We start from the raw sequence: 12676 nt of genomic DNA on the forward strand, positions 1-12676 counted from the left end.
AGAGTAGAGAGAGAAAGAATGGGGGACAATAAGTGAAAATGCACAGAATGCATGGAGGAACAACATGGAAACCCAAGTCACTAGAACATAGAGTACTTTTGGGGAAATAAAGTTTAAGAAGGCTGGAGAGGTTGAAAGGAGCCAGTTTATGAGGGGATTTTAAAGTCAAATGGAATCTGATTGTGGAGGAGATGGGGAACTGCTAAAGTTTATTGAGTAGGAGGGGTTACAAATCAGAGTTGTGCTTTGAGGAAGATAGCTTGAATAGCTAATGGAGCAGAGGGAGATTTGAGGCAAGAAAGCCCAAGCAGAAGGCTACTGTCAGTAGACATGAAGTAATGACAGCCTGAACCAGTGTGGGAGCAGTGTCAGGAAAGAAAGGGAAATGTAAATGTATGTGTAGAACCTATATAAAATTGTATGCCATCTCGGGGAGGAAGGGGAGGAGGGAGAGGTAAAGGTGGGGGGAAATCTAAGTTACATGGTAGTGATTTTAGAACACTGAAAATAAATAAAAATTTAAAAAAAGGGAAATGTGGGAGAGATGTTGCCAGGACAGAATCAACAGGACCCGGCAAGACTGGATATAGGGGTGGTATAGGAGAGTGAGCAGCTGAAGCTACTATCCAAGTTGGAGCCAGAGTGACTGGGGAGGATAGTGGTACCCTGAACAGTAAAAGGAAAGTGCAGAAGAGGTGAGGGTTTTGTGGGGAAAGATAATGAATTCAGTTTTGGACAGGGTGAGTTTATGAGATATCCAGTTAGAGAAACATGTCCAAAAAGCAGCTGGAGATGCAAGACCAAGGGCAAGAGAAAGATTAGGGCTGGATATATAGATTTGTAAATTATCTGCATAAAGACAATTCTCCATAAATATTTTTAGGGTCCTAAGTTAAAGAGTAAGGGGCAGCTAGCTGGTAAAATAGACAAGGTGCCAGGCCTGGAGTCAGGAAGATATCTTCCTGAGTTCAAATCTGACTTCAGACACTTAGTAGCTATGTGACCCTGAACAAGTCACTTAACCCTGTTTGCCTCAGTTTCCTCATCTGTAAAAATAAGCTAGAAAAAGAAACTGCAAACCACTCCAGTATCTATGGCAAGAAGACCCCAAATGAGTTCAACAAGGAGTTGAACACAACTGAAATGACTGAACACAAAAGTCAAAGATGCCAGAAAACTGTCCAAAAGATAGTAGGGCTGAAAAATTAATTGTAAAAAACAAAATGACTAGTATCTGGTGGGAATAAGGCCTTTTTTTTTTGGCCTAGACTAGCCTAAAAACTTAAGTTATCTAAGCAGCTACCCAAAATCAGTCTTAAACTGCACCACATTTGTACCTAATCCCTCTAAACAAGATAAAACACCCAAGGTCTACACTGAAGCTAGCCCTCAACTATCAAAGCAAATACAGCTAATGTGGAATTATGTACACAAAGTGACTAAATTTTCTTATCTTTTAAACCAGAGATTCCATTCGCTGCTAAGCATATACCTCAAGAAGGTCAATGATAAAAAAAGGCCTCAAATACACCAAAATATATATATTTTGGGGGTGTATTTTTTTGCAGTAGCAAAAAAACTAGGGACAAAGTAGATCCCCACCAACTGGGGAATGGCTATACAATAGTTCATGGATGTAATGGAATATTACTATGCTTTAAAAACAGTGAATGTGATGAACACAGAGAAGCATGTTAAGATTTACAAGAACTGAAGCAAAGTGAAGTAAGGAGAACCAGAAAAAACAATCCACAATGACTAGCAAAACTGAATCCTGTGCAGAATTTTAACCATTAAGTTTGGCCCCAAGGAAGTATGAGAAGATACCTCTCCCCAATTCTCTTGCGTAAATGGGGATCCAGGGGTGTGGGATACTGTACGTCAGACTTTTTTTACACGATGATTTCTTTGTTTTTTCAAACTTTGTTACAATGGATTGCTCTCTGAGAGCGTGGGTGGAAAATACAGTGGGAAAAAGCAGGTGATGTAAAAAAACCTATTAATAAATTTATTTTTTAAAGTTAAAACTGCTAGATTTAATCCCTTTGCTTCTGAATGAATTTCTGGAAAGCAGTAGTGAAATGGAAACTTACAGAAATGCACAAAGAATCTCAGATAATGACTAAATTCAAGTTGGTGTTTAATGACAGACTCTTGATTTTACTTTACGTTTGTGCCTTTCCTCACACCCAAGGAAAAGAGCTTCAGTTATTAATCATGTGACATTTGGCCTTCTTTCTGTTAGTTTCACCGCCCCATTCTGAGGCCAATGTCCAGAAGCTTAAAAATGGTATTGAGGCAGAGGACAAAGCCCCCGATGAAGTACACTGGCAGGATTCTCCTTCCCATAGATTGTAGTGTGAAGGGCTCCTTTTAAGGAGGTGCCACCTAAAGGGTGATCAGTCACTTAATTCAGAAGAGTTCCTATTAGGGGAAATATATGCTTGGGGGAATGATCAGATTCTTCAAGGTGCTTTTAATTCTCTCATACACTCTGCCACCTAATAAACTGCCCCCACAAAGATAGAAAAGCAAGCAGCTCCTGAGGCTTCTGAGCTTTTGGAATTCCCCAGCACATACCTGTCCACTGAGGCCTGCTGAATTACTCAGATCTAACAATGTTCCTGTGCGAAGGGAATAGAATGCTCCTCTTTACCTGTTCTAGATGGTCTGCCACTTGCTTCTCAAGAGCTTTCCACTAGGATCTTGCTAACCCAGGGCTCAACGTCCCAACCACAAGTTCCTTCCCTATTTCTCAAGGGCAGGCTTCTGTAGCACTGGAGTATAAATGTCAACTACACCCCCCCCTCCCCCGATTGCTGAGCATAGGGTTAAAAAAAGTAAACTCTGCACGACTTAGAGAGTTAGGTATCTTAGAGATTTCCCCAACTGTATTCCCACCTACCTCTAGACTTATTTCAAGCTTCACCTCTAATAGGAAGCCTCTGTGGGTTTTCCCATTAGCACCTGCCTTCCTTACCTGTCATGTCCTAGTTTATCATGGTAGTGGAATCCAAGCTCCCTTCCTTGCATAAGTGCTTAATAAATGTTTGTGGGATTTAATTTCTGTTGACTGCCAAAATGTTTGCCACACCCTTGCCAGCATAGCTGGGCTTGGATGAAGAGTCCTATTTGGATTAGTCTCTTATGCTATGGTATATTTCATTCCAATTTTCATGCTCACTCCTTGACCTTTCCACCTGACCTGCTTCCCCAAAAGCCCTCTTCTAACTTCCCTATTACTTTCAAGGACACCACCAGCTTTCCCAGTCACCCAGACTTAAAACCCATGTGTCATTCTTGACTCCTCACTCTTTTCCACTCCCCAATCTGCTGCCAAGGCTCACTGATTTTAGCTTCCTAAAATCTCTTTTATACTCCCCTTCTCTCCTTTAACAATACTACTCCCTAAGTTCCCCTCTCCCCTCCCCCAATCACCTTAAAACCTGGACTACTGCAACAGCCTACTGGTTAGTGCAAAAGTCTCTCCTCCAATCAGCTGTCAAAGATCAAGCCACCTCTTTACTCAGTAAACTCCAGTGGCTCCTATATATAATCTCCAGGACAAAACAGAAAATCCTCTGACATTCTAAAGTCTCCATAACTTGTCCCTCCCCATGCCCTTCCACACACCTGCTAATGTACTCTTCCACTCAGTGACACCGGCCTCCCTGACATTCTTCAGAAAGAAATATTCTATCTCTGGACTTCTGGCATATTCCCTGTCTCTAATGCCTGGCATAATCTTCCTCTTCATTTCTGCTTCCTGGTTTCATTCAAGTCACGGAAAATCCTCCTTCTACAGGAAGCCTCTCCTGATTCCAGTGTCTCTCTCTGTTGATTATTTCTAATTTTCCAGCTTGTTTACAGCTGTCTGCATATGGTTTTCCTCATCCAACCATGAGCTCCTCCGTAGCAGGGGCTGTCCTTTGTCTTCCTTTGTAGCCCCATATCTTAGCACAGAGCAGGAGCTTAATAGACGTCTACTGACTGACTATAGCTTCAATAGTTATTAGATACACAAGAGCCTGCCTCAAAGTTAGGAAGAACTGGATTCAAACCCTGCCTCTGACAGATTGGCCAAGTGAACCTGAGCAAGTCACTTGACTCTCAGTTCTCCAGGCACTCAACTAAGACTCAGAATAGCAAAGAAGATGGTAGAGATCTGCAGAGGGAGAATTTCCTCTTGAGGGAGTATCCTACATGGAAGAAATCTCAGGTCCAGCTGGGATCTGTAACCACACCTATTCTAACCTTTCTACCCAATCTTTCTAGGTAAACAGGGGAGTGGTAGGGACTACTCTAATAGCTTCAGATAATCCTACTTCAGTAAGGCCCAAACACTATGGAAGGCCAAGAGACAACTTAGCAGACCTCAGATCCAATCCAAGAAGCACTGATTAAGTGCCAATACAGTACAAGGTTTGATGTCCATATTTTACTTTACTTTTAATTTGTAAAAGGTTATTAATCATTGACATTTAAATATTGTTTTAAGGTTTAAAAACACTTAACACAGATTACTTTTGGGATCTTCCTGACTGGTTTGTGGGGTAAGTACTATAAATATCCCCATTTTAGAGAGAAACTGGGTAAGAAAGGTTAAGTAAGTGATCTGCACTTGAACCTGGGCATTTAGTTCAGATGTCTTTCTACTGTCCCAGGCAGTACTTTTACCAAAGCAAAAGCCCACAGGCCCAGTCATGTTCAGCAAAGTGGAAGTGGGCACGTAAAGTACCAGAATCAACCGGGAAGAGAAAGATATAGATCTCATTTCTAACCAGTCAATAAACTCAGCAACCACTCTCAAATGACTTGACAATATTGCAAAAAATCACCAGCGTAAGCTACTGGTCCATGTGGTCTGACTTCCTTAAGAACTGAGGGCTTCTACTGCTTTGGTCTGGTTGACCACTTGACCAGGTATATTGTCCAAGTCAGGGTGAGATTCTTTAGTCCCACATCCCAATTGCCCATAGTAGTCAACCCAAAAAGCCCTTACAAAAATCCACTATGCCTTGAGGATAGGTTTTTTTGAATAGCAGTAGCTTTCTGGAATGAGGGAGTGGGGGCCAAATAGATGATCATAGCTGGGAGTAAGTTACTCATCAAATGCTATCCAGGGGAATCCTGTTCCTGCACTTGTAACTGGCAAACAATAACTTTGTTCTAATGTCCAAGTTTTAGCTACAATGCAGTAGTATACTGAGCAGGAATCTTGATCTCAGGTAAGCATTAGTGGCAATCATTAACAGTAGCATAAAAACCAAGGAAGAGGAGAATGCTACAGGAAGAAGCACAGCTTTTTAAAAATTATCATCTGACACTTACTTAACACTAAGGCTTGCAGAATGCTTCACACATGATCTCCTGTGAACCTTACTGCCTCCCTGGGAAGAAAAGCAGGAAAGGTACAATTATCCCCACTCTGTAGATGAGGAAACTGAAGCTCAGAAGTCTTTAATCTCACGTGCAAATTTGATAGTCATTAGAAAAATCCTAAATATTGTGGGCTATACCTCTTAATCAAGGTTTCATTTTCTAAAGCTTTCACACTAAACAGGATTAATTATAGTAGTGCTTTTCAGAACCACTATAAATGAAGGGTTAGTAGATGTTTCCATTTTCAAAACCCTTGAAATGCCTATAATGTTGTCACTTTAATTCAAAGTTGTGCTAATACTAGACAACTCAACAGCAGCCCAGATGCAAATTACTTTCAAAGTATGATTCTATTTGATAAATTGTCTCCTCAACCCATCTTTCAAAAAAGAGTTCAGATCGCTAAATACAAGTTTTTCACTCTCATCTACAAGAAACATACTTTATTAGAGAACCAAATCTGCATTTACTAAGAAGTAACACTGACAGTCTCTGATGAAATAAACTTTGAATATGGACCTGAAGCTATTGTAGAGTCTAATTTTAGAATCCTAAGGGATCTAATCTTAGGAAGGCTGGCATTACTGTATCAGAAGCAGGAATCCTTCCTTATCTGCTGGGTTCCCAAGTCAGTCTGGTGACTTCATAACCATTCTCTCCACCTGAAGTCACAAACAGGGAGCAGTTTAGTAAAGTAGCAGCAAAGCAGCCAGCAGACTTCAGGCACCTTAAAAAGTCCCTTCTGACCAACCATTCAGAAAATATTACCTTGATATGAAAAATCTGACACTCAGAACAAGAGTCAAATCTTCATAAAGTTGGGGAGGGTGTGCTGACATGAAGGTAGAGGCACTTCTTTTACTGAATAACCCTAGGCACTCAAATTAGCTCTAAACCTTTGATCCTAAATTAATCTTATTTTTTCTTACAAGCATTTCATTACTGGAAAAAAATCTTTAGGTACATTTTCTTATACCAGACTAGCAGAAACAAGATAAACTTCAATTTTTAAGCAAAGAGTCAGCTCCATTTCCAGCTAAATTTTTATAAAAGGGTTAAAGGGACAAAGCAAAGGTGATCGAGGCAGCAGTATACATCGTGAGAACCCTAAGGTTACAGGTACACATGAGGAACACAGAGCAGCCAGTGGGATTTTCTTAAAGTATTAGGTCTGACCATGCCACTCCCCTATTCAAACTGGATCTAATAGAAACTCTTGTTTGACATTTAAAGTGCTCACAATTTGGCCCCAGTGTCCTTTTTATTATTTATTTATTCAAAAAAGCTACGGTCAAGGTGGATTTTCTTGTAATTCCTTGTATTTTGTTTCCTGATAATGCAATCACTCCTCCTCTCTGTCTCTGTGAATCCCTCTTTTCCTTCAAAATTCAGTCTAAGCACCAAATTTCAACAGGAAATTTCAACAGTTGGAAGCACTTTCTGACCCCCTCAGCTACTAAAGCCACCCCCAAATCACTGGACATCTGTAGCTATCAGTCCAGGGGTTGTATTTTGTTTCTTTGAATCTACAGGGCCTACCAAGAAGTAGGTGCTTACTAAATGCTTGATAAGTTGCCATTCTGCAAGATTATGTGGAACCCCAGCCCCCACACATACACAAATAACTAGGAAGAAAGAAGTGAGGAGTGGTCAGTCTGGAAGAGGTCAATTGAGCAGAAGCTTTTCATTAAAAGAAAAATTACTTTATTTAATAATAATTATAATAAAAAATAATTGTGCTTGGTAGAGTTTATGGTCGCAAAATCAATTCAATTTCAATTGATCAAATGGTTAGTATCCCTGTACTGTGCTGGTTACTGATTTTGAGAACTGGCCTTTGCCTTCAAGTAGGGTGTGTATGTGTATGTGAGGGAACTGACACATACAGAGAGCTGTGTTAGATCTAGAGAAGATGTCAGATACTGCAACGAGAGAACCGACAAGTTTAGTGAATTACTTAAAGTAACCTAGCTCTTTAGTAGCAGAGTTAAGAGGAAACCTAGGCCTCCATATTCAGTGTCTCACAGACAAAACACAAGGATTTGAACAGATAAGCTTTCATCCCAATCTGGGGATAAACAAATAATACATGCTGAGTGCATTAGAAAGGTACAAACAAAATCATTACTGAGACTCAAGAGGTGTGGGGGGCATCAGGAAAGGATTCCTGGAATGACATCTGACCTGGATGGGTGAGAATTCCAAGTGGGGGAAGGCAGGAAGGGAATTCTGCATGTAGGGAAAGGCATATGAGTTGGATAAGACTGAGTCTGGTTTGGCTGTACTGGGGAAAGGGCACTGGCATCTGGGGACCTGACTTTAAATCTCCCAATCCCTGACCTTGATTTGGCATTCAGGAGCTTCAGTCTCCTGATCTATACATGGGAACTAGACTAGATGATCTCCAAGGTTCCTTCCAGTTAGCTCCTATGATAGATGACAAGGAGAGTAAGTAGTACTTAGGGTTAAAGTTGAAAAGATCAACAAAATATACTGAAGACCTTGAATGTCTCACTAAGGAATGTGAACCCCGCCCAGTAGACCAATGGAGGTTATTGGGCAGAGGTTATGACATATGTATAATGAAGAGAAGTTTGACATAGCATGTAAATAATTGATTGGAAAACAAAGACTGGATAGCGGTGAAGACCTATTGGAGGCTATAATAAAAGTCAGAACTAGGCAGGTAGTATTGGAAGAAATATGAGTAGTTAGGTGACACAGCAGATATAAAGTGTTGGGCCTGAAGTCAGGAAGACTCATCTTGAAGACAACTCTGGGCAAGTCACTTAATCCTGTTTGCCTCAGTTTCCTCATCTAAAATAAAGTGGGGAAGGAAATGGCAAAGCGCTTCAGCACATTTGCCAAGAAAACCCCAAATGGGGTCAACAAGAGTCAGACCAGACAGAACAACAACTGAATGAAAGCTTGTATCTGGGTGATGACTTTGGAAATAAATGATACTGATGAGGTAGTGTTTAAAGGACTGGGGATATGAAGATGACCAAACCTGAGAGCTTAGCCATTTTATTTTAATAATAAAGAAATAAAGTGAGAACCCTGGTGTAATTAATGCATTCACCCCAACTAAGGCAAGGAGCCCTCAAGGGAGATGGGACTGAGTGATAGGAAGTTAACAGAGACTGGGTTGGGAAGGAGAGGAAAAGAACCTCTTTTATCAGAACTACATACTGCCCTGCCCCTCCCATCTAGTGAAGGAATTTGAAAATCACCCAAGTCAGTCCATTCACAGTCACCCTCCAGTCACCGCCTCAAAAACACACCACCAGTTAAATGTGACAATGTCACTATGGCAGGACTAAAACAAATTCTGGAAGAAAAACTACCACCTGCCTGCAACTGTGCTTGACTGTACAGTTTTTTTTCTAAGACGGAAGGGCTTGGTTAATTCTTTAAAAGTTCTCAATATTATTTGTCTGCAGTGTAGGGTACTTGTGAATTTTTAAAATTTCAACTGTTTTCAAACCTGAGTCAGTTTTATTGTTGAGCTTTCCAGGGAAGAAAGGCAGGACAGCTACATGAATGCTTTTAATGGTCAAGGAACAGCACAATATAATGAAAAGTTTCCAGGATTTGAGACTGGAGATAGTTGGGTTCAGATCCTACTTTGTTTATGGCCTAGCCACTTTTGGGCCTATTTCCTCTTCTTTAAAATAAATTAATATAGTGTTTGTAGTATATACTTCAAAGGCAGCTAGGTAGTTCGGTGGATAAAGTTCTGGGCCTGAAGGCAGAAAGACCAGAGCTCAAATCCAGTCTTGTGTGACCCTGGGCAAATTACTGTAACCTCTGCCTCAAACCACTGGAGAAGGAAATGACAAACCATTCCAGCATCTTTGCCAAGAAAACTCCATGGACAGCACTGGTGTGATATGGTCACCAAAAGTGGGACACTACTGAACAACAGTACATATCCCACAGGCTGCTTTGAGGATCAAATGAAATGACAGATAAAGCAACTACTGTTATTACTAATACAAAGGACTCCCAAAATTTTACCAAATGTCAAACTGTAGGCCAGAAAAGGCTTATAATCACAAAAACAAACAGAAAACCCTAACACTTTGAGTAAATTAGTTACTTTCAGCAGGGACTGTTTGAAAGTGTTCTGCAAAGATCTAAAGGTACAATATCAACTATCTAACTTGGGTTTCTAGACTGCTGGCACACGTTTCTCTGTAAACCTAGACATGCAAAGAGTGGGTCTCCAGGAAGGTGTTGGCCACACTAAGAGCCTATGCCGCTAAATAGGGATGAAGGAGAGGACACACATGACCACAGTCAGGTTGCCCTCCCAGAATAAGGAAGTTAAACATGACTCAAGAGCCCTTTTCGAAGTAAAGAAGACACTTTACTTCGAACTTCTCTTTGACAAGCGAAAGGAAGGATTGGGGGGGGAGGGGAGTAGCTGCTCCACTAGCTACCACTGAACTACATTGAAAGTCCACTTTGAAACTTGGTCTCGACCCACTAAGCTTATCATCTCCTAAAGCTATCCTGCAAAGTAGGGGAGAACCAACCAGTCATCTCTGATGGATAAAGGGGGTTGAGATGGTTCTGAACCTGGAGTTGTCAGGTCTACAAGGCACAACGTCCCCTTATGAATCCCTGGATCCAGTCTCCCAGCGCTGTCCTTCCCTCGACAGCTCAAATGCCCAGAGCCGAGATAACCGGGGCTGCAGTTAACTCTAATCAAGCCTGGCAGTCTGCAAAGAATAATAAACCCTAGAGCATCGGCCAAACCTAACGCGATAATGGCAACAAAGGCACCAGGCTGGTGTTCCCCCGCCCCTCCCCGCCAGGCACTTCAATTGGTTGGGAGACCCCCCTCCCAGCACAAACACACCCTGATAATGCCAGGGAAGCCAACAGTGACCTTGGCACGTCACGTCACCGCCCTGGGCCTCGGTTTCCTCCTCTGTAAAATGAAAGGATTGATGACCTAGAGGTCCTCCAGCTGTACGACTACGGAGACCCGCTCCTTCCCCGCTCCAGACCGGCATTAAACGGCTCGGGGCCAGGAGGGCTGTCAGACGTCCGCCGGGCACCTGCCGGGCGGGCACACGGAGTCCTCCCCAGGGGGAGAAGGGCGACGCTCGCCGCTGTGGATCTCCCCCCGGGTCAGAGGTCGGAGACCGCGTGAGGTCCGAGTGACCCCCGGATGACCCCCCCGGGGGAGGGGGCCTAGGCCGGGGCCCATCCCCGGACCCCCTCTACGCCGTCCACGCGCACCCGCCAGCGGCGCTCCTCCACCCGCGGCTCTGCCCGAGGCTTACGCAAGCGGCGCAGCCAGGCGCGTCCAGGGCCCATTCCTCAAGCCGCTTGCGCCCGGGCGGAGCGAGCAGGGCCCGCGGGGAGGGGGAGCGCCCATCTTCCGCCGCCGGCGCAGCCTGCCCAAGACTCACCGGCCGACGAAGTTCTCGAGCACCGAGCTCTTGCCGGCGCTCTGGCCGCCCACCACGGCGATCTGCGGCAGGTCCAGGTGGCAGCTCTGCCCGATGGAGCTGAACGCGTCCTGCAGCTTGTTGACCAGCGGGATCAGCTCCTCCATCCCCCGGTTCCCCATGGTGGCGGCGGCGGCGACTCCCCCCTCGCGGCCCGCGAGACCTCCCCAGCCTCCCAACGACCCTGCCCCGCGCGCCGGCGGTTGCTCCCCCGGGACTCAGCCCAACTCCCGACTCCAAACTTCGACTCACAGTCGCCGCCTCATCCGGTTCTCAGGCGACACCCGACCCAAGCGACCTCCCGCCCCTTACGCAACCGGGGCTGGCCCTCCCAGCCGAGGCTTCGCCCCAAACCCTTCAAACCACTGCCTACTGGCCCCGACTCCTGTCACTCTCGATCAAAAGCCAATGGAATAGAGGTACGGGCTTACGGATGATGGTTATGGACGAAAATGTCCTAAGCCCCTTTTCCTTTCTCGAGAATTCATTGGATAAAGGAACTGTCACTCTTCCCGAGACCCAATAGGCCGTGGAACCTGGTTGTCAACGCCGGGGGCGGCGTTTCCGGAAATTGCATGCTAGTCCCGCCTATTTTAAGACATCTTCGCATTCTCATTGGTGAGACTACCTGTCTGTCGGATTAGCAAACCAGTGATGTTAGCGGACTCCACCCACCAAATCAAATGTGATTGGGTAATACGTCACAGTAGCCCGATTCCTTCAGTTATTCCATTGGCCAGAAAAGCTGTCATACTATCTGTTAACTAGAGCAAGAAACGGGGCGGTGCTTTCTGGCTAAATTTTGTCTGTGATTGAGAAATGCATCTGTCGATCAATTTAGCGTTAGCTCTTATTTGTTAACGCTCAGACTCCTCGAAACAACGATCACTTCTAGATTTAGAAGAGCTCTCTGAGAAAATCAGCGTCCCCTGCTGGAGGGAATCAAGATTTCCTCCCAATGCTGCTTAATTAGTAATTATGACAAAAGAAATCTTCCGATTAGAACGGATGAAGATAAAGCTATACGGTTCAACTCCATACCCCAAGGATCCCTGGTTTTTGGGAGGTGGTCATTTTTCACCCTGCTGCACTGCTTTGGACGTCGTGGCCCCAGCAACCTTATCGTCTTGCAAGATCAGTTAAGCGTTGGTCCTCACCCCTCTGCCTCTGGGACCCCTCTGAATGGAAGGTGGGTGGAGAGCTCCTCCCAAAACCTCCATAGAGGGTTCCCAGGCCAGATATCTCTTAATTTCCAACCAAGCAGCTGTCTTTTGGATTTCTTCACAACTCCTCCCCTTTTCATTGTCCACCCTCCCTTAGATTATAAGCTCCTTGAGGGCAGGTCTTTTTCGTAATTGTATCCCCTGCGGTTTGCCTGCATATGTAATATTTATCAACTGAATGGCTATCCAGTCTTTGGCTAACAGCAGCAGTGAAAAGGAACCCATCGATTCCCAGGACAATCAGGCTGTGCGTGCTTAATGCTACATTCTAGAATCCTATCTATGGATGCCTTTTACCTAAGAATCTCCGGATTTATGGCTTCTAACGACCATGTTCCTCACGTTCCAGCCTCCTTTTCTAAGGCGGCAGGCAGCTTGTCACTGCGGAAAACTACAACTCCCAGCACAGCGCGCCTCCGTGACGTCACCGAGCTATGTAAAACAGGCTGTCCTAGCCGACTTCCCCATTTGACCCAGGATGGGATTCTCAGGAAGGGCGGAGTCGGAGAATAAATCAGGGCCACGTCATTTTCAGAATTCAGACAACGATGTTCCAGGCATTTTAAGTGTATTAATTTGCCGACTCCAGTTCTGGTGCCTCAAAAA

General features: G+C 44.2%; 1 protein-coding gene across 13 annotated transcripts in view; it reads right to left on the reverse strand.

The window, feature by feature from the left end:
* The window catches only part of DNM2 (dynamin 2), a 73994-nt gene extending 62602 nt beyond the window's left edge, over nucleotides 1-11392 (reverse strand). For 11 of the 13 annotated variants that reach the window (XM_072602360.1, XM_072602359.1, XM_072602358.1 and 8 more), the window contains exon 1: nucleotides 10809-11129. In XM_072602360.1, coding sequence (XP_072458461.1) covers nucleotides 10809-10969 — 161 coding nt within the window. In that variant the 5' untranslated portion in view covers nucleotides 10970-11129. Of the gene's footprint in view, nucleotides 1-10279; nucleotides 10527-10808; nucleotides 11130-11278 lie in introns of those variants that run through there. The other 2 variants (XM_072602362.1, XM_072602363.1) reach the window with 2 other exon arrangements.
* Nucleotides 11393-12676: the final 1284 nt, after the last annotated feature.

The sequence above is a fragment of the Notamacropus eugenii genome, chromosome 4 (genome assembly GCF_028372415.1).
Source record: "Notamacropus eugenii isolate mMacEug1 chromosome 4, mMacEug1.pri_v2, whole genome shotgun sequence".
NCBI lineage: Eukaryota > Metazoa > Chordata > Mammalia > Diprotodontia > Macropodidae > Notamacropus > Notamacropus eugenii.